We start from the raw sequence: 23773 nt of genomic DNA on the forward strand, positions 1-23773 counted from the left end.
ATGTTACAATTACTGTTGGGCCTTGAAACATTTGTCTTTTTTTTTTTTCAATACATTAATACGTGTGCTGCACAAATCGTACAGCAAGCATTGAAAAGACCGGTGTAAAACATTTTATTTGCATAGTCATAATTGGATAATATTATCATATCAAACTATTTAAAGTGTTTTAGTAGCTTCACAAACCGACCACGACCAATGACGTGTAAAGGAAAAGAGAAAACTCTTAGAAAAAATTGGAAAACAAAAGATTAAAGATTAGGAGTTTTATTATTTCACTTAAATAGCTATGAGAATTGCTATACCTTCTCTTTTTTAAACCCGGAAGCGTTATGATACTGTCAAATACTTAACGCACTTCTACCGAGTAAAAAATGCATATCGTTATTTATATTCGACAATCGTATGTACTGCACTCACTCACAGCTTATACCTAACCAATTACACCATTTGCCACAATACTCCGATGCAGACAATAATAGCCATTTTCAGTCAAAGTCGCATCCGCGACTTTGCATAACGCGCACAAGAGAAACTCGACGCGCAAATGAACGGACCAGCAGCAATGAATGAACCTGGCCTCGGCAAGCAGTATACATTTTCAGTGTTGTGTTTTTTTCTCTCCTCTCGTCTGTTTCGTTTACCGTTCCGATCCGGGCCAGCTCAATCGGTCATCCATTCACTTACCCATATGAATATGCTTTTGCATTCCGGTTATGATTTCTCGTGGCTCATCTGGTTTCTTCTTCTCTCACTTTTTTCCCCCTTTCTCTCACATGGTCTCCGAAGCGATCGCATCATCTTCATTCAGTGCTCTTCCACCGACGCTTTATTCGGTGCAATCTGCCGATCAAGCAGCTCGAAAACAAACGGGTTTTCAGTCCATCGTTACGGGTTGCTCCGGGTGTGTTTCTGTGCAAGCAGCAGTTTCCGTAACCTTTTCCGTCGGTTTACAAAACCAGAGTGTGTGTGTGCTTAAAGGTGAATCGGATTTGCTTCTTCTGTAGGCAAGATTAACTAAAGACGTGCGAGGCTCACCCGCAAAGACAAACGGAGGAGAAGAAAAAAAAACATCAAAACTACAGCCAAACGCCTAGCGCGTTCCTAGATCAATATTTGACCGTATCCGTGTCTATTTACACCAACACCGACGAACAAACAACCGTAACGAAGGTTTACTAAACCAAAAAAAAAGCACACAAAGTGAGTGACATTCACCCTACATCGCGGTCCCATACGCGACCGAGCGAAACGCGAGAAGGCAAGAGGGAGAAGAAGAAAAAAAAACGAAAGACTTCAACGAAGACAAACCAAGCGACGAACCGACGACCCACTGCAACAAAACGCTGTCGACCCAACTTTCGTACCGATTTGCCGATCGGTTTCGGACCGGTCGGTGTGGTATAACCACTTCCTCCTGACCTGACCCCACCGGACCGGCCCCAGCTAGCCTAGCCATCCATGCCCCTCTCCCCGTACGCGCCGCTGTGTCCTGGCCCCCCGCCATTTGGCATAGGTTTCCGCTCCCCTTTTCGGCACGGCGCGCCCGCTTGTGTACTAGGGCTTTGCGGCGGTTGTTGATATTTCAAACAATATATTGTAATGATTATTAGTCGTGAGGCGACCGTCAAGATGAAAGCAGTGGCCAAGTTCAGTCTCAGTTTCCTAGTGCTTGTCAGTGTGATATTCGGTGAGTCGAATGGTTGTTACATTGCCAGGGTGGATAAAATAAGTCATTACAAATGGGTAATTTGATGTGGTTTTGAACGAGTTGTTAAAGTGAAATCTTTTCGAAACTTCGGTCCATAAAAAGGTTATTAAATATGGTGGAATAGGACGAGCTTTTGTGATAATTTTATCATGAATTCCTAAGAACTGTGTAAACATTATTGTTATAGGATCTTTTCATATTGTGCGTTATGATCAACTTTATTCAAAATGAATTAAACGAGCCGTGAAAAGTGCCCACATTTTTCTACTTTCTTCTCCGCGCTTATTGATTGGACACATTCCGATGAGTGCAGTGCCTCTATCAGCAAAAAGGAATGTTATTTAGGCATACTTTTTCTCTTCAAAATTGGGAATCGTTTTTGTTTAGCTCTATAAATACTTCAAGCAAAAGCAACAAATCATTCATTTAAAGCAAGCAATCTTGCAATCCATTCTCCGGTTACAGTTGTCTGTGAATGCTTTAGAAAGTGAAGCTTTTTGCCTTAGCCAGCGATCGTGAGGCGAAAAATAATACTTCACCACTACCACAACACTAATGTTGCCACCCACCCACACCATCCACACACACACGGGAAACGGCACGCAAAAAACCTACCCGTACGGTTCAGCATCGGTACAGTCGTGCATGCACAACGGTACCAATAAAGAGAGTCACACTCACTCGCGCCCAACGATACCGCACAAGGAAGGAGATCGTTTGTGCAGTCTATTACTTCCTATTGTATGCACCACCACAACAACCCCAAACGCTTCCAAACGGTATGCCAAGGTTTGCTTCACTTTCTGGTGCACCGCAACGTATTTTGCTCCACTAATGGGCCAGTTGATTTGACTTTACGTCACATTGTGGGATCACACGGTTGACAAATGCCCGTCCCACCATTACCCCGTTCGGCAGACTATCTTCACACCCCAAAAAACCGGTCGCAATTTGGGGAGTGAATGTGACATAAGCCACCCCAAAACACGTTTGATGCTGGGGTAGATTTCACATCGTTGGCCTTACGTGGTATGGGATGGCTTTCGGGTCGAAAAAAGCGTGCCCAAAAACAAATACACACATAAACACACCGAAGCAACACCAAATGGGAAACTGTAGTCGTGCCGAAGGTCGTTTGTGCGATGGAACCGGGAACGTACGAAACATTGGTAACGGCAGCGCGCAAGGACAACCGGATTGAGATCGCAGATTTCCTGCCTGCGTAACCTTGAGCGGCTCGCACACGCACACTCACCGGTGCTCTCGCACTGCTTTCGCTTTATCATGCATTGTCTGTAGTTACTTGGCAGCAACTGCGACGTTGGTACGCTCGCGAAAGGTTAACGTACGCTTTCCGTGTGCAATTAGTCTGCCCTGGTAGGACGGAGTCGTGGGGCAAAAGAAGCGAGGATTCTCTACGTCAATCACTGCGTAGCAAGATGACGTGGTAGCTTCGATCGGTGGGTGCCTTTGCCTAGGTGTGGGCACCGTAATGAACGCCTGTAGTCGGTTGAAGTCAAATTTAAGTGCAAGTTGGCATGCTATGGGTGATAATTTACCCATAAGAAAAGACCTTGAGGAAGCATTTTTTCAATTTACCTTAATTTCGTTTGTTAAATGAACCTGTTAAATAAACCTTAGAGAAATTCATTAATTCCTTTAAAAGGGTAATAATTTCTTCTTTCAGAGTCCGATTGAACCCTGCTTAAGGAAGGGTGATTTGGTAGGAGTTTGACACTAATTTTTTCGTGTTAGAAATCCGCTCCTCTGAGGTTATGCCTTTTGAAAACTTTATGAATATATAAAACCATTAATTGTTTTGTTTTCAATGCTTTGTGTCTTAATATTAATATTATGTGTAATGAGTCTAGGAAAAAAGAAGTTTTTATATTTTTTTTCTGTGAGACATTGGCCTTTTGGAACTAATTATCCATATTAACAAAACATCTCAGGAAACGCTCACGTGATTTTTCTGTATTACTTTTGTATTGGTTTGAAACTTTTTGGTAGTTTCATTTCTAGATGTCTCTAGCTCTTCTATTATTGCAGTAGTGCTTTACGTTTCTTGTAATGAAGGACAATTTTATAGTATGCATAATACCTCTTACAATGAATAGTTATCTCATTTTCTACTTTAAAATTGACAACTAGTTGAATTTACATCTCTGTTTAGGATGGTACACTAAGGTACTTAACAGGCACTTAGTCTGCAACATAAGTCTTATACGGGTCGGTGATAAATCCTGCACTAATAATGCCCCAGTATGCATTACGCGCCAAAAATCCTTACGTCCCCAATGTTCTCGAGAGGTAATTATCAGTTTTTGAGTGAGTCAGTGTTGTTCTTCTTGGCTTAACAATCTGCTAGCTCAAGCAATCGAATGACAAATAAGACTTATATTTATGTGCAAATAATTTATTTATTATTAAAAAAAACCTTTTATTTTAAAATCTATTCTAATCGTGAAGCGTCCAACATCCTCGAAATATTATGTATATAAAACTTGTATCTTTACTTTTAGCATCTAGAACCTTGATTCCAAAATGTCTATAGCTTCTTTACTGATTAATGTTTCTCCTTTATCGCTTCTATGGTGATTAATGAATTTTCTCCGTCGTCCCTAACACCATAATGGCACCTAAGGTTCCAAGGTGCTATAGTAAAGGTTCGTTGTGAAATCCATATGCACTGATTGAATCGACTTCGTTGCTGATTTTTTAAACATTCAACACAGATCGTGACTAGTTTTCTTACACACCTAATAAACCTACCTTTACCTTTACCAGTTACACCGTAATCGTTCGGATGCCTTTGCGTAGAACAAAAACGCCACAACGCTGATCGCTTAGAACAAACATAGCTCAACTATTCAACTGTTGATATGTGCCTTTGTACGAAATCATAGTAGTTACAGCAATCATAAGAATAGCAATAATAATTATCGTTAATGTTATTACAGTTAAAAAAACACTACACCTAAAGACCAGCTTTTGCCTTACCACACGCTACATTTACTAACAGGATTCATCGGCGAACCGAGCGGACACCGGTACGCTTCGGCAAAGTCGTGCGAATTCGACAGCGGCCCAATCACGCGAATAATGCCGGGCGAGTGAACCGACGACCGGATCTTGGTCAGTGCGTCCTCGGGCCGCATCGAACCGCACCAGATCTGGGCGTAGTTGAGAAAGAACAGCTGATCGTGGGTCATATTCAACCCCGGTAGGTCCGGTTCTGACCCGTACTGACTCACCCACTTGCGGTAGGCCTAAAAGCAAAACCGACAAAAGTTGTGGCAATTAAGGCATGAAGTTCTAGTGGTCAACCGATTACTCCTACTCACCCGATACGATTGCTTGAGACCTCCGTTGTCGGCAATGTTTTCGCCCTGCGTCATACGGCCGTCCATGTACAGTCCCACCTCGTCGATTTTGTAGCGCGAATACTGATCGATGATGCATTGGGCCCGCTCGCGGAATGTCTTAATAGTGGCATTGTTCCACCATTGCATCATGTTACCGTCCTTGTCGAACTGACGGCCCTTGTCGTCGAAACCGTGCGTTATTTCGTGTCCGATCACCACCCCGATACCACCGTAGTTGAGCGATTTCGGAAAGTTTTGACTGTAGAACAGTGGCTGCAGGATGCCGGCCGGGAATACTAAAAAGGAACAATGCAACGAAACGATCATTGAATGATCAATATTTTCACCTAATGATGGAGAAATCTGCTTACCAATATCATTTTTGTTGGGGTTGTAGAACGCATTTACCACGGCCGGTTCCGTGGCCCATTTGTTCTTGTCAACCGGTTTGCGCAACAGCTGCAGATTCCGTTCGGCTTCCCATTTCAGTATGCTTAGGATGTTTTCCAAAAATAATCCACCGTGTATCGTTAGCTACAACGTATCGAAAGACAATATGATTAATTTCACCACCGTAAATCTTGCCTCGTTCGAGGAATTCGAGGACACACAGCGGCGTCCAGCCCTTACATTCACGTACTCCTTCTCCAACTCTTCCGCGTTGGTCAGTATGTCCGGATAGCCGATCCGTTCGTTCATCGCATCCGCCTTCTCCTTCGCGACGGCCCGCGTCTCATCGTCCATCCAGTCGATATCGGCCAGCAGCTCATTAAATGCCTCCCGTATCGTATGGATCATGGTGAGTGCCGTCTCCTTGCTTTCCTGGTTGAAGTTGTCCCGTATAAACAGTGCCCCCACGGCCATCCCAAGCTTCTTGTTCGTCCACTCGACACACTGTGACCATCGGTTGCGCTCCGACTGGATGCCGAGCAGCTTCCGACGAAACTCGACGCGCTCCTTCTGGTAGTCATCGATCATGTGCGTCATAATCGACATCACCAGCCGCCAGATGGCGTAATTGTGCACGATTCGCCGATCGGTGTCGCGCAGTATCTTGCCCAGCTCCACCAGATAAGGCATCGCGTAGCTAACGATCGATTCGTTCGGGTGTAGCTGCACCGTCCCCAGGGTGGTCTAAAACAAAGCAAGTAATAAAGCAGCACTCGTCAGGCATTAGCATTGTCGTGAAGCTTTCGTGACGGCGACAAACTGGCGCACACACACCTGCAGGTACTCCTTCCAGTTGATCTGCGGAACCCGGCGCTGCAGCTCGGGCAGGGTAATCTTCGTGTAAATGGCACTGGTATCGTGGCGATCGGCCTCTGGTAGCGTCGCGTTCGCTAGCCGCACCTCAAACTCGACGATCCGCTGCAGCTCCTCGGCCGCCTTGTCCTTGTCCGCACCCATCAGGATCGCGATCTGTGTCATGTACCGGTGGTACGCCTTCATGTCGCCCTCGCTGCTCTCCTTCAGATAGTAATCGCGAGACGGCAACGCCAACAGCAGCTGATCAACCTGTGTCAACCGTACAGTGCAAAAGCGACAGTTGGGTTAAGAATTTGCTTATAAACTTTGTGCATAAATTAAACGCCGTCAAGTACGCCTCGATGGTGGTGATGACCTCTACCTACCTGAATGATGTTCATCGAGGAGTTCTTATCGTCCGCACCGACGTACAGCTCCACCAGCCCCGGTTCGTCGTACTCGCCCGTCAGCTTCCCGAGCAGATGCTCGATACTGCTGTTCGGAACGGTCCAGTTTTTCTCTATCACCGGCCAACCGCCCAGCTTCTTCAAGGACTTTCGCAGTGCCTGCACATCCAGTATGCGAATTTGCTCTGTGTTCGGTAATTTGTGGTGCAAAAAGGAGTAGGAAAAAAGCACATTAATGGAAGGGGTAAAATTTCGAACACGCGCCGAGTGCACTTACCAAGGTTCATACAGCTCTTGTAGAAGGCTTTCGCTTTCTTTGTTGCCCTGTTGTCCTCCTTGTTGACCGGTTCCTCCAGCACGCCCTTCAGTATGGCCTGCTGCTGATCTGCAAGTACCTTTGGTCGTTGGCGGATCGCACCGGAACCCATTAGCGCGCGCAGTACATATATGTAACGAGAAGGTGAGTGAAAAATACTCCAAGTAATCCCTCCGGTATCATCAATCATTACACACTACACACAGTGCACAGTATCCCCACCTCGAACGTACTGATAGAGCTGCGATCCTCCGGTATCACGTGCATCTTGTTCCACGTACCGCACGCGAACTGGAAAAAGTCCTTACAGGGATCCGCCGTCCGATCCATGGCGGCCAGCAACGATGAAGCTGCAACGAGTAAAGACGCAATCAAGGAAAATGCATGAAAAATGATGTTTTAAGCTTAACGCTTTCCCAGAGCTAGAAACGCTGGCACAAAGGGGAAGGATTTGCCATCCCGTCCATCAGACCTTGAGGAACGATAAAATTATAATTTCTCATCTTTGGAAACTCACAAAAAAGCTATCCCCCATTGGCAAACTTTCCAGAACGGGGGGGGTCACTTGGACGATGATGGACGAGTGATGAAGTAGCGAGGACCTGCTAATTCCATCAGCAAACGATTCAATTATGCAACTAATTTTCCACTCTACCGCTTGCTTATTGCAACAGCATCCATCTATACAGTCGATGGAATGGACAGAATTCCCTTTGCGCTCCCGTGCGCTTCAACAGTGCACTCGTCATGGACTGGGCAGGTACGCCTCAGGAAGTGTTGCACTAGGATGCCGGGATGTGATTAATGACTTGTTTAACGGCACATCCGGGCGTACTGAAACCTGGTGCAACGGCAACAGGCCAGCAGTGCCATTAGTCTTCGCAACTGTGACCTTAATTTATCTAGCCTCACATCTCACCCTTCGAACTCACCTGTCCTGACACACTCGTCCGTCAGGCAAATGTTACTATTCCGCCGGGACTCGTCCGTTACGGAGCATCCCGGTGCGAATGGATCTCCACCACAGCCCTTCCCGTCCAGCTGCCGGTAGCGTCCGATAAGATAAACCAGTAGGATGCCTAAAAGGATGCCCACCACGAGCATCGTACCACCGAACACTGCTGGACGTGCGAAGACTGCCGAAAGCCTTGTCCCTAGCAAACCACGTCCGGGTGTTATACTACGCAGGTTCTTTCCACTTCCACCGCCTGTACCACCACCGCTACCACTTCCCCGACTTCCCTGCCGATCAACGGCAGCCAGGGTACTCGTTTTGGTGGCCATACCGGGACCTCCGAAGTTCACTACCACCGGAACAGGTACCGCACGGTCAGCGTTACCGGTTCGTAACAGCAACGGCCCTGACGCTTCCACATCACCCACACCGACAGCACCGTGTGGTGCGTCCGGGCCGACCGTCCCAAGTACCGTGCCCTCCTCAACGTCTGTCCTTAGCAGATACCCGTTTACCGGATCCATCGGAACTGTCGTTTTATCACCATTTCGCGCCGGCAGATGAAGCTCCTTAAGGGCTTCCATCACGTCCGCTCGTACGTGCCCGGACCTTTTGCTCCGACCGTTCACTTCCGGTTCTGGTCGCTTGCGAAACGCTACTGACGGCAAACGGACCAAACCGTTCTAGCTCCGCACGCTCTTGCACGCAATCACTCTCCAGCGCTCACGCTCACTCTCATCACACTCGCGCACAAGAAAAATGCCGCCCACAGTGCTGTGCGAAACAACCTGCAACCTGTTCACGCTACTGTTCACTACGATCACTTTCGCGCACACACACACAAACACTTCCTACCCGTACCGCCCACCAAATTCCCTTATCGTATTGTGGATAATGATTATGTTATGGCGCCGGCACCATTCTACCACTATCAGCATCTTTACAGCTTCTTCACTCGTGCAACCGTCGTCTCAACAACGGACAAAGCAGGCGACGACCAAACGCACCGTACTCGCGCTTTCTCACGCACGCTGGATAGATGTGTCGAAGAACAACGCATGCTCACGTTTCCCCCGCAAGCGGGCTTTTACTCGCGTACTTAAGCTGCAGCTGGTTAAACTTGGACGCGTACAGGCTAGTAGACGACCGCCTTCGTGTCTGCTACCGGGACCGCACGATTAGCAGCTGCTGCTACCAGACGTGATCGTTGAATATATTTCTTCGTCGTCGATCGTAGGTACTGATCGGTGCTGGAGCCAGTAGCTGCAGCACTGGAGCAATGTGTGGGCACTGAATTCGAAAATCTGACGTAACACTGAATGCGGGACGATCTGGATAAACACAAAAAGTGATTGAATATATTAGAGATAGAGAGACAAAATTCAACTAAACGTAAAGTTTCATAAAAAATCTACATGACTCCGGAGTATCAGAATCAATCACATCTTCTTATCACTTTAAAAGCGTTTCTTAAAAAGTGTCGCTAAAACTAGTCCATCACTGTGAATGTGTGGGCATGTATTTATCTATCTCCAACCTGTTGCCTATCGAGTCTTGCCAACGGATCGATTACAATGAACAGCAATTGTTTCGTGACCATCCCGTACCGACTAAAAACGGGTTGAAAACTTTAATTGGCACACCGTCAAGACGAGTTTTATGAATGGAATGGAAAGACGGTCCGCAGTTAGGTCGATTCGTTTAATTTCCTGCAAAATTCTGCCTTTTTTTCTTCCCTCATTTCCGTTCTCCTTGTCACAAATCATGCTGATGCTGTCGGAAACGGAAGACAGCGCTGTCCAAGCGGCCTGGCATATTCATCCACGCTACTAGCGTGGATTGGGAAACTGTATCAGTAGGTCAGTGGGACATCACAGAACAGGAAGTTGGCGAGGAAAAAAAACCCTTTTTTCCATATCCGACCTACCAAGAAAGAGCTTCCTTAGTGGGAAACGATGTTGAGATGTTGAGTTAAGTTGAGATCTCTAGCACTGTATCCTACTCACAAACAAGTCGGGAAACGTTAAATCGATTATTAGTTAACCCTTAAACACGCACGCACACAGTCACGGTTATCCTTGGAAGTGTCGCTCGTGATGTAAATATTTAACGACCTATCCCAACAAAACGTACCGATCGATCGTAGGATAAGCAAACAAAATGCTAATTTAATTTCCCGATTATGAAAAGTACTATCGTCATCGATCCAAGTTAGTTGGAAAAAGGACGACGCTACCAGGATAACAACAAAACACCAGCAGGCATATGCGAACACGCACACACGAACACACACGGTTCTAGTAGTTCATCAAGAAGCACACCTGCACAGAAGTTTGGAGGCTCGCGAATATGTTCAACCTGTTGAATTTTCATCGAACAGTAGGCGAGCCTTTTTTCTTCGTCCTGTAGGGTGGTAAGCGTAGTGGTAAAGTCACTCACTCACTCATACTATCACTGTTGCAGAGGTGTGTTTGCTAAAACCGTTACCACTAACACCACATTAACTCAACACTGACTGACAGTCGGTTCGATTGGTTTCGGTGAGTGTATGCGTGTGTGTGTGTGTGTGCACTAAAGATGTTACTTTGTAAAGCAACCGTAGGACACGCTAGCTCGTGTGATGTCACGCACAACGTGGTTCGAAACGTCTATTAATTAAGCTTTTCCGGATGCTCTATTTTCGAATGTCTGCGGTAAAGGGTTTCGTACGAAGGCAAGCTAGTACAATGTAACTTACGGTGTGGGATTAGTTGCTAAGGAATAGGAAAAAAAACCACACGGAACTGTGCAAGAACGGTGACCGTCGACCGTCGGTCAAGGCAGATGACAAAGTGCCACTCTCGTTTTCATCCGATTGTGGTGTACGATCATGCGCACTGGATATCAACGCTTCATCCTCATCATCATCAACATCGTCATCATCTGACGACCTCCCTCCTTCTCTGGCCCTTGTAACAACAGTAACATCTGTAGTACCCTTTGTACCATTAAAGGATAAAATAATCAACAACAGCGTGTTCTGCACAAGCGACCAGCAGTCCATATCCCCAGGAGGATTCGTTAGGGCCTAGACCGTGTTGTTTGAAGCCAGTGTGTGTTCGCGTTCGCTCTAGACCGCGTGTCTACTGCTTAGCCACTCGCACGGGGGCATCAATCACCCAACAAACGCGCGCTCATCATTAAACCATAAACGACATAACAATAACACGTCAAGCTGATCCCACTTATGCTTAATATAGGCGGGCGGGCAAAAAATACACACCGCTGCGACGTGCCGGTCACATTCTTTCGGGTAGCTCCTTTTCTCACACACACACATACACACATACACTTAGAATCACACACTTCAGTGTTATTATCACAGCGCATCACGCCGTAGTACATTGACAAGCTGTTAATTCGCTTTTGACAGCGCTGCTGCCCTCTGTTGCGAAGTATCGCCGAGCGCCGAGATTATTTCCGCCGTGATTTCCTTTTGTTACGCTACTATTGTCATCTTGTCACACCATCTTTCGGCGTTGGAGAACGATATTATTACACCCGTTAGAACACAGCGTACTTATGCACGTCGTCGGTATGGTGGACGGTTAATTTACGGCCCTATTAGATCGGCCAGTGTATACACGGCATCCCTCCAGCCAGCCAGCCAGCCAGCCTGGCAGCAAGGAGCTACTGCTACTGGTGGGACATTAATTAGAAGTTTTATGACAAAAGTGACGCCTTCGACGGTGAAACCGTCGGCCTCGGTTGTGCACTGGCAAAGCTGTGAAAAATACGACACAACAACACAAGGCACACTAGGGAGGTACTTGCAGTGTCAACAAATCGCACTAATGAGCTGCTCCCGTCATGCTTTTCCACCCAGAAACGCTTTCCATCCCGTCGGAGCAGGATCAGCAGGGTGAATCCTGTTTTTGCAAACGAACTACCAACACACGAGCACTACACACACACACACACAAACACTCAGCAGTCATCATTGGGTCGGTGAAGGTGAACCGCCTTTTGATGTGGACAACACTAAAACTCTCGCAAGGATAACAACAGCACAAGGACGATTCTTCTGCGCCGCGTCCTGACAACTTACTTCTACAGCCACGCTTCGTTGTAACCGTGCCGTGGGAATTCGCTTTAATCGCCAAGATTAAACTTTCTTCCACTAGCACCAAAACCGGATCGTTAGACGGTAAACGTAACACAGCAACAACAGCACCCAAAACAACGACGAGAGAAAAAAAAAGCTAACCAACCAACCCCAGAAAAAAAACCCCTAAAACACTCAGCAACCGTACGGCGGCAGCGTATAGTCTCCCACCGAATAAAGCACACACGACCAGCACGGCGCAACGTTCGTTTCTGACAGCGCGCGCGAAGCGAAGAAGACGACATCGTCACAGATCTCGGGTCCTCGTGCGCCCGCATCAGCACACCCGCCCCGGGGGTTTTCTCGCAGCTTTCGTAGCCCAACCCTACCCTACTGCATCCCGCCGTGCCCAACAGTTTGGCTGATGGGATGGGTAGCGCACATGTTTTTGGGGAACCGAACCGTACGGTTTGGTGGTGTGCGTAAGCACACGCGTACACGCGGAAACACTGTCGACTATTCGCGCGGCTGCTTGTCGACGGCATCCTTTTTGCGGAACGGCACGCAGTGTTCAAGGTGCGGATAGACAAAGTCGACATAACGTATACTATCAAGAAGGCTGAGATGTGGTGAGAAATAGGAAATGCTCACACGGGGACCGTTTCTCTCGTGCGTTGTGAGATGGGTAGCGAGAGTGAGTGAGAGAAAGAGATGGCAGTTCGATTTGAATGCGTTGGAAATCGTGCATATTTTGTCACATTTACTACCAAAAGCACGTTTTTGGATTTTTGCATATGCATAATTGCACAAGATTTCACCAGATGGAGTATATAAATATCTCTGTACAACCGAAATGCTACCTTTAACGCGATAAGAGACAAAGAAAAAGGTAGATTTTGATTTAATCCTTCTACCTAAACAAAAAGGTTTCTTTCGTTTCTCGTTTTCACTACTTTGATCGTACAACAATGGTTTCCATTAATCGTTTCATTGCGTAAATTCATTCTTCCCTGGCTACCCTTTTTTATATGGTTATTTCCAGATTTTTTCCCCCTATTTACCATCGACCAATATTTGCGTATCGGTTTTACAACTCACAGCAGTACGACCGATCAAAGGGGACACGTGCTGTGCTCGCCGAATAAAGGAAACGTCCCATACTCACAACACCGTACATACATCCGTTACATTGCATTATAACACCGAAAAAGGGGATTACATACTTTCGTCCCTATTTCGCACTAGCGCAGGACAAAGGAAAAAACCCGATCCTTTCATTCATTCGTAAAGTGTGACCTTTGTTAATATTAATGGTTCCCTTTTTTATATGCAATTACGCACTCCCAAGGGCGTTTCGAATCGCTGCCAAAAGTGTTGTGCGCTATTACAGCCGAATTTGGACAAAAAAAAAATATTGAACAGCACGGCACGTCTCTTCCGTACTATGTTGCAGCACGCAAACTCGTGCGTATACAAATTTGCCCCTTTTTTATTTACTCTGTGTTATGTTAAGAAAACTGGGTTCAAATCCACTATCTTGTTATCATAGGAAGTAAGCATAAACGGACAAGATTTTTTAAAATATGTTTACATTTTTTTTACATATCGACGCACGCCACTCATCATTACAAGGCCACTGTTACCGATAAACCAGCATATTCTTGATCCCCTTCTTCACCTTTCCCTCTCCTGTCTTCCAACGATCCCTTTCCAATACCAATTTTCTAAGCTAGTGGTTCTTCGTCGTGTTCGCTTAGCTACATTCTCATGCGTGAGATACATCACATTTTTACTCATCTCACTCATCTTCACACCGGCAAGCATGTCGCTCGCTCAGCTTCGTACGTCATCACTACGGTTGCCTAGTAGCGGTGCGATTCAGCATGTGTGTACCCTTGACAGTCAAATCTATTTTGAGGTTGATTAAATGCAAGTAATTGGCAACGGCTGGCATGATGCATCATCGGGGGATGCAATCAGCGCGAGCGTTTCCATGTAATTGTAGTTCGAAAACTAACCAACATAAAGTATACTACCTTGAAAATGTGCTTGAGAAGAAGCATTTTTAAGAAATTGTACTACAAAGTACGAAGCTAGTAGAAGCGCAGAAAGTGCTGTAGACATAAATAAAATAAATCAAATAATACCACCTTTACCTAGCCGTACGCTTGTAAGCTACCCATAAAACTCTTCTCCCCATCCGGATTCGTTTCCCGCCCCTCACTTTATCGATGGGTATTATTTACACAACTGTTTTTACCCCCAGTACGTGTGTTCCAGGGTGGGTTGTAAACTAAATATGCCTTATCATCGCATCGGTAGACCTTCTCTTTCAATAATTGAAACGGATTGAAAATTTTAGCTAAAATACGCATAAAACTAAAACTTCCATATCGTAGCCAATAATCACGTTTAACATTCCAACAGCACAATCGGAAAAAAAAACAACAAAACTCCGGTATGAAAACCGGTAGATTGATCAGTTTAAAAAAAACCGGTCCGAAAACTCAACCACATGTGTTGGCGCGTGTAACTAACCGATCGGTTGATTCGATGGGTCGTTTTTCGGGTTCCGAAGATGACAGATTTAATACGACTCACAACACATTCGCCCCAAAACACACATTTTTGCTGTGGCCGTTTTTCGGAAGGGCACTGCTGGGAAGTAGCGTCGATCAATTCGTCTCGAAAATTACAGCTCGTACTTTACAGGTGATCGGAAGCATGGTTTAAAATTAGTTCACCGCGACGGTTGTGAGGTACCCGCCAAATCGACGTCAGAAAATAATTCAGCAGTAGTTTTTATTTCTCCTAAAAGACTTCGTTGCGAGTGACGCAACGGCATGATAAATGAAAAGTGTTGGATGTCCGAAGCGTTTGAGCACTACCTCAAGGGACGCTTTAACGCTGTTTAATGGCGCTAATTATCAAAACACGTTCCAGCTACAAACTTCCTGCTGGCTGAAACAAATCTGTTCACTGCAAGTAGACGAGTTGTGCAACTGTGCATCATGGGATGTAAAGATCACGGTCACACACACTGTTATCGTATAGGGACAGCAGCACCATTTACTGGCGGGAACCCAATCTCGCATGAAACCTCGTGACGAAATGAGGATATTCCTATCAAGATAAAATAATCATAAAAAAAACTGTCTACGACAACAATCGTAAGTCAAGGAAGACGACTCTTTTGGTTTATGAAAAAATACTCCAAACGAACTGGTTTTTGATCATCTTTATTCCCCCTTCCAACTGGACTTTTTGTCCTCTTCCTTTTGTGTTGCACTTGGTGGTCAGGTTTTTATGATCCAAAATTGACTTCGACCGACTCACAACTGCAATTTTACGGTTGCAATGGGTACATAAAAAAGGGCACAAGCTCCCATCACATACCCATCATCATCATCATCATCGACAGGCTTAAAAGGAATCATCAAAAGAACAGGTTAACGAGCAACGACGAAATGACCAGTTGCTATTTCGATGATGAATTGAGACTTTGACGGGAGAGTTTTTTTAACGCTTTTATTTTGGTTTTGATTAAAAGAAGCGCATGTATTGTGTAATAAATAATTAAATTTCTTGTATTTTTAGTTGCACAAAATGAATTCTTTACTTCGCAATATGCGATATAGTTACTGAAAAAATAACTCTACCAGCGTTAAGTGAATTACCCGAAAAATACCGGTTTTTTTTAGGTGTATTTAGTAGCTTTTTTTTTACATAATTTTAGTACTTCTTTTGCAGTTTTGGAGACTTTCCAGTCTGCTAACGAAGGCACTTTTAGTGCAAATATATCTTGACAAATCCCTTAGTAGTGGTTATAAAGGCAATTTTGTCAATAGGGTATTTTACTCCAAATTTATCGGGAAAAGTCAAGCAAGAAAAACGGAAACGCTGAGTTAAAGGTTGTAATAACAATGAGAAATAGAATTTAGCTATTCTAATTCAACTCACATACTATTCAAAATAGAAATATTTATTTGTTTTAGTAATTAGTTTTAGTAATGAGTTAATTAAGTAATTTTTACTTAGGCATTTTCTAGACCTATCATGACTATTGTTACACTTGACTATTGACTGACTATTGTAAATTATTTATTATCAAGCTCAACTTAAATAGGAAGAAGTAATTTTTTTTTTCACTGATCACCACGTTTTTGTAAACAAACTATACAACTATAAAACACTAACAAAAAAACTTCACATCTTACTCTAAAAATCACGCCCAACAGTAATAGCACACACTTGTCGAACCACTTCCGAGCACGACCGGCTCATAATTGCACGACCGGCACCTTGGCTACCCTTATTGCGACCGACTTCGAATCCTCCAACAAGACCTTGATATTTATTTTTGCGACGTCCAGACCGGCTTCGGCCAAACCCTCCCCCTGCCTTGCAAGGGAGTACGCCCTCCAACTACCCATTCGCATCGATTCGCTTGTTGAGTTTAGCGAGCATGTGAAAATCGTTTAACGTACCCGTCCCTCACAAGCGCAGCGCGATATGTGTGCTACTAATTGAAAGTGAAATTTTGTAAACCACCTTTATAGCTCCCCGCTCGCGTAACGGAAAAGCGTAAACAACGCTTAATTATCTACCATGCCCCTTTATGTCATGTGCGGTTGCACTTGCTGCTGTCGGCAAGTGCATCGCCGCCAAAAGGATCGCTGGAGGGTGGCCAACTCTGGAGCATGCACCGGGCATGCGGACCACTTGATCAATGATCATTGCATCAACGTCTGTACGGGGTTTTGGCGATCATATTTTTAGCATCTACCGTGCACCGTCGCCATTGAGTGATGGCTTCGTTTTGCATCCTGATGTCGGGCGAAGGAAAACATTACCTTTATTTATGACCAACCTGCATTGATGGGGACACCGATGAATGGGTTATGATTGAAATTAATGAATTCGGCTTTACTTTCCAACTACGCAGGACTATCCACTGCCCAAACGCAGCTCCGAAGGCAGTATGAGCAAAATCGACGAACGGCAAGTGGTGGTTGGGCTGCCCGCACCCGTGAACCGGCGGCAGTCTCCGATGCCCCCGCACGCAGTCCGGTAAGACAGCAGGGCCCGGTACAGGCGACCGACGGTGATGAGATCGACCCGGAACTGTCGGAGAACTGTCCCGAACCGAACGGATACTTTGCGGATGCGGAACAGTGCGACAAGTACTATCAGTGCCGTGATGGACAAATTACCGAGAAGCTATGCCCGGACGGTATGGTGTTCAACGATTACGATTCCGATCAGGAGAAGTGCGATCTGCCGTTTAATATTGACTGCAGCAAGCGCCCGAAACTGCGTAAGTAATATTATCGGTTTTTGGTGGGTTTCCTGGTCATGGCACCAAAAAATGACATGCTTTTCTATTAATTTTCTTTATTATTAAATTCGCATAATGAGATCTCGTAATAATCTCAACTAAAAATGCAAATCAGACTTTATGACTGTAAACAAAATACAGAGCTATTGAAGCAGTTACTAGCTTGAAAAATAAAAAAAATATTATAAGATTAATAAAAATTTATTACGATTAAAATTTGAAAGAATTCATCAAGTGCAACAGCTAATTTTTAAAGCGAGAAATTCGCTTCAAAAAGCTATTTTTAGAATGTTTAGAACAAAGAGATACTGGAGTTACTCTCAAAAGAAATTAAAAATAGTATAAGCCATCAATATTATCAATTTCTACGAGCTAAAAGTGCTCTTTTTTACATCCAGGAAACACTCTTTGAACAGGAAATATAGGCGAGAATGGTATTATTCACATATAACATCGAGTGGTGCCATGACCAGGATAACAAAACATTGACATTTGTAATAGATTAAACGTAACATTATTCAATTTCTTCTTCAATAGAAACCCCGATACCTTCCCTGCACTGTCCACGTCAGAACGGTTACTTTGCCAGTGAAACTGGGGCGTGCGATAAATTCTACTACTGCGTCGATGGTATGTTTAACATGATCACCTGCCCGGAAGGATTGGTGTTCAATCCCCGCACCGGTATCTGTACGTGGCCGGACGAGGCACAGAAGAAGGGCTGCTCTTCGGAGGATGTGTTCAAGTTTAGCTGCCCGAAGGTGAACGAAAGCGAAGCCGCTACCCATCCACGGTATGCCGATCCGGACGACTGTCAGTTCTTCTACGTGTGCATCAACGGTGAAACACCGCGTCGCAACGGTTGCAAGCTCGGACAGGCATTTGACGACGTCGGCAAACACTGTGAATGGGCCCGGAAGGTGCCGGATTGGTATGAAACGGTTTACTTTAAACTTGTTACGCTTCAAGGTGAATTAACGAATGCATCCCCCTTTGCTTTCTCAACAGTGCCGATTGGTATAAGGATCGTCTTACCGATAAGCAGCTGGAAGAGCTGGAGAATCCGCCAACACCGAAACCGAAACCGGCCAACAGCCCATCGAAGGTTTCCCGCCGTCGTCCATCAAAACGACCCAAACAACCCGTAGACGATTCGGAGTAGGACTCGATTCGACAAAAGTCCGACACTTGGCTGGAGGGGGGGATGGGGAGTGGGAGGGCAAGGGATCGGGTTTAGCTGGGGGGGTAAAAATATTGTTAACTGCATGACGCTGGAACATGGAGCAGAGTCGCAGGCAAAATACTCGTATGTATGTGAAGTGTTTCAGGTGGTATGTTGAATAAATGTATTTTAAACCTAAATTTCCCTTCGGAAGGTATTGGTATTTTGTTGCTTGAGAAAAAAAGGAACATTTTAATGAGTGCCATGTTGCAGCCCCCCTCTACAATAATTATGGAGAGTTTCGAAACTACACCGGTTAACACTCAGCGCATACATGGCAATTGATCACGCCCTACAGTAAGTGACACACTAATAACACACCTGGGCAGAAGCGCTTGGAATGAATTAAAAAAAGATCTAATTGTAATTTAAACATTTCAGTTATCATCAATAAAATTCGTTATAACAGAAGAAAGAGTATCTTAAAATCCCATCAACAAGAAAATACTAAGAATAAATGAAACATTGATCAAAGACTGGGCGCCTCCATGCATCTGTGATAAACCACGTGTGTTATGCATTTTTTTATTTAATGATTTTTTTAAGGAAAAACATTCCCTTCTATCGCGTATAATATTACCATTTTCACATTTAAATTAAACCTTCTAATCAGCTTCTAAAGTCTTTCAGCTGACTTAGAAACGATTTATGATTTAAAAAGCAAGAATAATTACACACTTTTTTAACGACACTATAAAACATGAATTTATTGTACAATTCCAACAACCAACAGTCGTAAATCACAATCTTTTATCTGTTGCTTCTTCTTATTGCTTTGCGATCACGTTTTTTCCTTCGGTATAGCGGCCGTTTCACGTGTGGATGAATAAATAACTCCAGCACTTAGCAGCTGACATGTAAGCAGGCCCTATTACCGGCTAGTAAATTATAGTTCTGTTTATCGCTTCTATTCATGAGAACAACGTAGGTGTTCAATCGTTGGTTGTGAAATAAATTTTAAACCGTTTTTATTTCCAATTCAGACACAGCGTGTGAAACCGTGCGATGAGTTTGAAAGCAAAATCACCACCATCGAGTGGTCGAAAACGGGTGGAAAAATATATTGGACAGCAGGACACGAGCGGACCAATAGGATGGTTGTTGCGGCTGTGCAAGTCCATCAGCACGTTTGTGCTTATCTTTCTCGAGCAAGGTGCCGTCCATGGGCTAGCACATTTGGGCAAACCCTTTCTACACATTTTGGAAAAGTAGGAAGCTTATTTTAAATTCATTCAAATGAAGCTAATTACTAGCTGACGCTTTACGCAGGCTCTTCTGGTTGGCATTGATCGTCGTATCCATTTACTTCTCTGTCGTACTGAGCTTTGTGTCCTGGGAGCGCTACCAAAGCAAGAGTACGGTGGTTGCGATTGAAAAGGATCATTACTACTGGAACACCTCCATGCCAAGTCTTACAATCTGTCCGCTCACACGTATCCATCGACCGTATTTACTCAACTACTGCAGGTTTGTAAAGCGACAGTACCGGAGTCATGACCGGAAGAAAATAAAACCTACATACTGTTCTTCTATAAAAATTACAGTAAAAATGGCATTTCGAAGGAAGAAGATCAGGAGGAGTTGTTTAACTTTTTGGAGTCGCTGGCCAACTCATCGTACTTCAATTTTGAAAATATTAAGTACAGCGATAATGTGGATGTAAGTATGAGTAAGTCATAATTATAGCTAATGGATGGGATTGTATCCCAACATTCATTGCTGTTTAAAATTATCCCTTTCAAAATTATAAATACTGGTGAACACATGAAAAAAGAGACAAAAATGTTACGATTTTTCATGCGCTTACGCCATCACCTGGTGGTCAGTTGACTACATACTGTCAAAATTTGGGAGATCTATCGCTTAATTTACAATAGCAAGAACGGGAATAGGAAAAGATATTTTCGCTAAAGTTTCTTCGTACCGTCTCCTCAATCCGGGCCCGAGAAAAATTCTGTCGTTGTGTCACATTTCCCGTCAGTCGGATGCGATCAGGAAAATATCTATCAGATTCTGGCCTTCCTGGAGAAGGAAAGGTTTATAGAGGGGGAGCCTAGATCTGGTCATCTGACCATTTCAAGCCTCTGGAACATTCCACAGAAGCTGCGGTTCACAATTGAAGCGTTCCAATAGTTGCCACATGCATAAAAAAGTACCACAAAGAGGGTGAAGTGGTGTGGTTATCTATCCGCAAAAAAGTGCTAGAAAAAAAGAGCGTTTGGTGATTCTGGGAGCCTGACCAACCTAAGTGTGCCCAGTACCAACGGATCGCAATTTTCTAGCTCAATTTGAAGAGGAAAATCTGTCTAAACAATAGCATAGTCAAAGTCAGCGATGAATGATGAAATATGCGATCTTTTAACAGAAAAAAGGCAAAAGCCTAGCTGACGAGATTCAGATTAGATATTTTTGGTCTGAAATTAAAGATTTTATAGAGAAAATTATGCAATTTAATTGGTTGCAGTATCTTTTACCGTTTAATTTTACCATGCATCTGAAAAAAGTCGTTTTTTTCAATGAGAAAAGCAGTCGCAAAAATAAAATCATCGTCAGAACTATTCAAGCAAAATATGGCTCAAAAACTTTACTGGCCCTATATGTAATTTACACATTGTACATTCTTTCAGTCATTTATGATAAAAACTGTAAATATGCACCCATTTACCCAAGTAAATTTTTAAAACTGAGCAATAAAAATTTAAATTGCAAACTATCAGGTAATTTTAGTACAAAACAATCGCCATGTTGGCGATAAATATTATCCAAATATTCTATCTTCTTCCGGCTATCACGCTGGAAAGTATTAAATTTAATTATTTTTGCATTGTCTACCTCCAGGCGTTAATGCAACTGATCCCGTAGAAACATCCAAAGAAATTAAACTTGCACCTAATCCTTTTATTTTATGCACCTAACAACCCGATAGAGCCTGCTGGATATGTTACAGATAAAGCCGGAAAACTACATGATGGTAATCTACAACCTTACCCGCGATCTTACCCGTCTGGACGATACGGAACTGCGTGTCCGCACGCAAAGCAACCTCGAGTACTTACGCACCTATCAAACACTTACCGAGTACGGTATCTGCTACACCACCAACAGTTTCATCTCGTCAAACTTAACTGCTAGGTAATGTTTGCTTAGACGCTTCGTAAATAACGCGCGGAAACGAACATTTACATGTCCAATTCTCCTGTACAACACAGTTTATTGCTGACCGGAAAGCAAACACCGTTGGACGATTTTTACTTGTCACGTGTCGTGCATAACGTTCGATACGGGAACCTCTTTGATGGGGACATTACGTACAGCTTTATTGGCTTTGAGCCACCGATAACGGTGAACCGATCGAACGGTCGATCGAACCCACTTTCGTACTCACTGTCTCACCCTTTCCGTTTCAGATCTTTTATCACAGCCCGTACGAGACGCTTAACATTGCCAAGTATCAACCGCTGACAAATGAAGCGCACGAGTATGAAACGTTTTCTATCGAAATCGTTACCACGAAGGATTTTAAAGAGTTAGTACGATTGTTGGTAAAGCGTCGCACTGTAGAATGATTTTTCTCCTTGATTCCTTACTCTTACAGGGACACGACAATCTCGCAGCGTGGCTGCCGGTTTCACTACGAGTCCAACCTGACGCACTACAAGATCTATACTAAAGGCATCTGTTTGCAGGAGTGTCGCATCCAGCTCGCCGACAAGCTGTGCGGTTGCATACCCCATTTCTATCCTAATCCCGGTAAGTGGTTTCGGCGATGGGACGGTGTCGATGCAACAATTCAATATTTCCCCAATACCGTACGCATCCGTTCAAGATGGACCGAGGGCGAAGAAAGTTTGCCACTACAAGCAGCTGATGAAGTGCTTTCCACGCTATCAGAAACTATTTCTCGAGTTTAAGCAGGATAACAACGACAAAAAGGGTATTCCCTGCTACTGCGAGCAGAACTGCGTAGACTCAAAGGTCATCATCGAGCATAGACAGGTATGGATGATGGACGAAACATTCTGCCACTTGTTTGTAAATCGATTTCCGAACAAAATCCTACCTAATCTACCGCCTGCTCACTCACATCCTACAGCACATTATTCTGCACCGAAAGCACGTTCCACCGGGATTTATATTGCTTGTCCGCTTAAAACACTAACGTGTGCATCGGAATAATAACTTCGCCTCTTCTTCTGCAGATACTGAAGCAAACGCAAAAGCTCATCGGTAGCATCGGTGGGCTGATTGTCGTGAAACGCTATCCATTGGTTCGATTCAGCCGGCAGCTTCTGTTTACTTTCACCGATTTGCTGGGTAAGTAATGCCGGACCACACACACGCACACCCAGCGTCCATGGTAATGATGTTTTCTTCGTCTGTTGCTTCCCAGTATCGATAGGAGGTACGGCAGGATTTTTTCTAGGCTTCAGTGTGCTCGGTATGGTAGAAATATTGTACTTTTTCACCCTTCGCTTGCTGTGGTACATAGCAGGACGACGTTAAGTGTTGTTTTTTTGAGCTCGTTTAACAATTTTAAATAATCAATCCCACATTCAAAACAAACCTGTAGCACTCAGATTAAAACGAAATAAATGCTTGTATTTATGCGAAACTGTGGAGATTTGGAGGATTTTACAATAGGGAGCGCCAACCTTTTCTTTGAACTGTCCGTTTACTTCAAAGTAGACTAGTCAAAGTAGACTAGTCAAAGGGGCCTCGTCGAAGGGGCCTCGTCGAAGGGGCCTCGTCGAAGGGGCCTCGTCGAAGGGGCCTCGTCGAAGGGGCCTCGTCGAAGCGGCCTCGTCGAAGGGGCCTCGTCGAAGGGGCCTCGTCGAAGGGGCCTCGTCGAAGGGGCCTCGTCGAAGGGGCCTCGTCGAAGGGGCCTCGTCGAAGGGGCCTCGTCGAAGGGGCCTCGTCGAAGGGGCCTCGTCGAAGGGGCCTCGTCGAAGGGGCCTCGTCGAAGGGGCCTCGTCGAAGGGGCCTCGTCGAAGGGGCCTCGTCGAAGGGGCCTCGTCGAAGGGGCCTCGTCGAAGGGGCCTCGTCGAAGGGGCCTCGTCGAAGGGGCCTCGTCGAAGGGGCCTCGTCGAAGGGGCCTCGTTGAAGGGGCCTCGTCGAAGGGGCCTCGTCGAA

At 44.8% G+C, this 23773-nt stretch overlaps 4 protein-coding genes across 4 annotated transcripts in view; 2 read left to right on the forward strand and 2 right to left on the reverse strand.

Annotated features, from left to right (window-relative positions):
• The window catches only part of LOC126564828 (protein pygopus), a 341232-nt gene that overhangs the window by 299132 nt on the left and 18327 nt on the right, over positions 1 to 23773 (reverse strand). The window lies entirely within an intron of this gene.
• Positions 1603 to 18583, forward strand: LOC126565005 (protein obstructor-E). Its single transcript, XM_050222141.1, has 4 exons — positions 1603 to 1690; positions 17029 to 17400; positions 17959 to 18352; positions 18430 to 18583. Exons 1-4 carry the CDS (start codon positions 1603 to 1605, stop codon positions 18581 to 18583), a joined length of 1008 nt encoding a protein of 335 aa, XP_050078098.1.
• Positions 4558 to 8586, reverse strand: LOC126564088 (neprilysin-1-like). Its single transcript, XM_050221017.1, has 9 exons — positions 7977 to 8586; positions 7267 to 7394; positions 7006 to 7123; positions 6708 to 6913; positions 6301 to 6591; positions 5707 to 6210; positions 5448 to 5610; positions 5056 to 5372; positions 4558 to 4980 (listed from the first exon to the last, which is right to left on the reverse strand). Exons 1-9 carry the CDS (start codon positions 8581 to 8583, stop codon positions 4708 to 4710), a joined length of 2607 nt encoding a protein of 868 aa, XP_050076974.1. The 5' UTR covers positions 8584 to 8586; the 3' UTR covers positions 4558 to 4707.
• LOC126564630 (sodium channel protein Nach) lies at positions 19649 to 23146 on the forward strand. The gene is made up of 10 exons (XM_050221711.1): positions 19649 to 19851; positions 19913 to 20110; positions 20188 to 20302; positions 21570 to 21775; positions 21853 to 21985; positions 22051 to 22169; positions 22239 to 22393; positions 22470 to 22639; positions 22843 to 22957; positions 23034 to 23146. The coding sequence occupies exons 1-10, from the start codon at positions 19649 to 19651 to the stop codon at positions 23144 to 23146; spliced, it is 1527 nt and encodes a 508-aa protein (XP_050077668.1).

This window comes from Anopheles maculipalpis, chromosome 3RL, assembly GCF_943734695.1.
Source record: "Anopheles maculipalpis chromosome 3RL, idAnoMacuDA_375_x, whole genome shotgun sequence".
NCBI classification, from domain to species: Eukaryota; Metazoa; Arthropoda; class Insecta; order Diptera; family Culicidae; genus Anopheles; species Anopheles maculipalpis.

Bases quoted from the DNA above. Each gene is read 5' to 3' on its own strand.
- LOC126564088 (XM_050221017.1), bottom strand. From the start codon at position 8,583: ATGGAAGCCCTTAAGGAGCTTCATCTGCCGGCGCGAAATGGTGATAAA. The intron at 7,124-7,266 runs GTGGGGATACTG...CAACGACCAAAG, and splicing joins GCTCTATCAGTACGTTCGAG to GTACTTGCAGATCAGCAGCA. The intron at 4,981-5,055 runs GTGAGTAGGAGT...TTTTGCTTTTAG, and splicing joins GTCTCAAGCAATCGTATCGG to GCCTACCGCAAGTGGGTGAG.
- LOC126564630 (XM_050221711.1), top strand. From the start codon at position 19,649: ATGAGTTTGAAAGCAAAATCACCACCATCGAGTGGTCGAAAACGGGTG. The intron at 21,986-22,050 runs GTGAACCGATCG...TTTCCGTTTCAG, and splicing joins GCTTTGAGCCACCGATAACG to ATCTTTTATCACAGCCCGTA. The intron at 22,640-22,842 runs GTATGGATGATG...CTTCTTCTGCAG, and splicing joins TCATCATCGAGCATAGACAG to ATACTGAAGCAAACGCAAAA.
- LOC126565005 (XM_050222141.1), top strand. From the start codon at position 1,603: ATGATTATTAGTCGTGAGGCGACCGTCAAGATGAAAGCAGTGGCCAAG. The intron at 1,691-17,028 runs GTGAGTCGAATG...CCAACTACGCAG, and splicing joins GCTTGTCAGTGTGATATTCG to GACTATCCACTGCCCAAACG. The intron at 18,353-18,429 runs GTATGAAACGGT...CTTTCTCAACAG, and splicing joins GCCCGGAAGGTGCCGGATTG to TGCCGATTGGTATAAGGATC.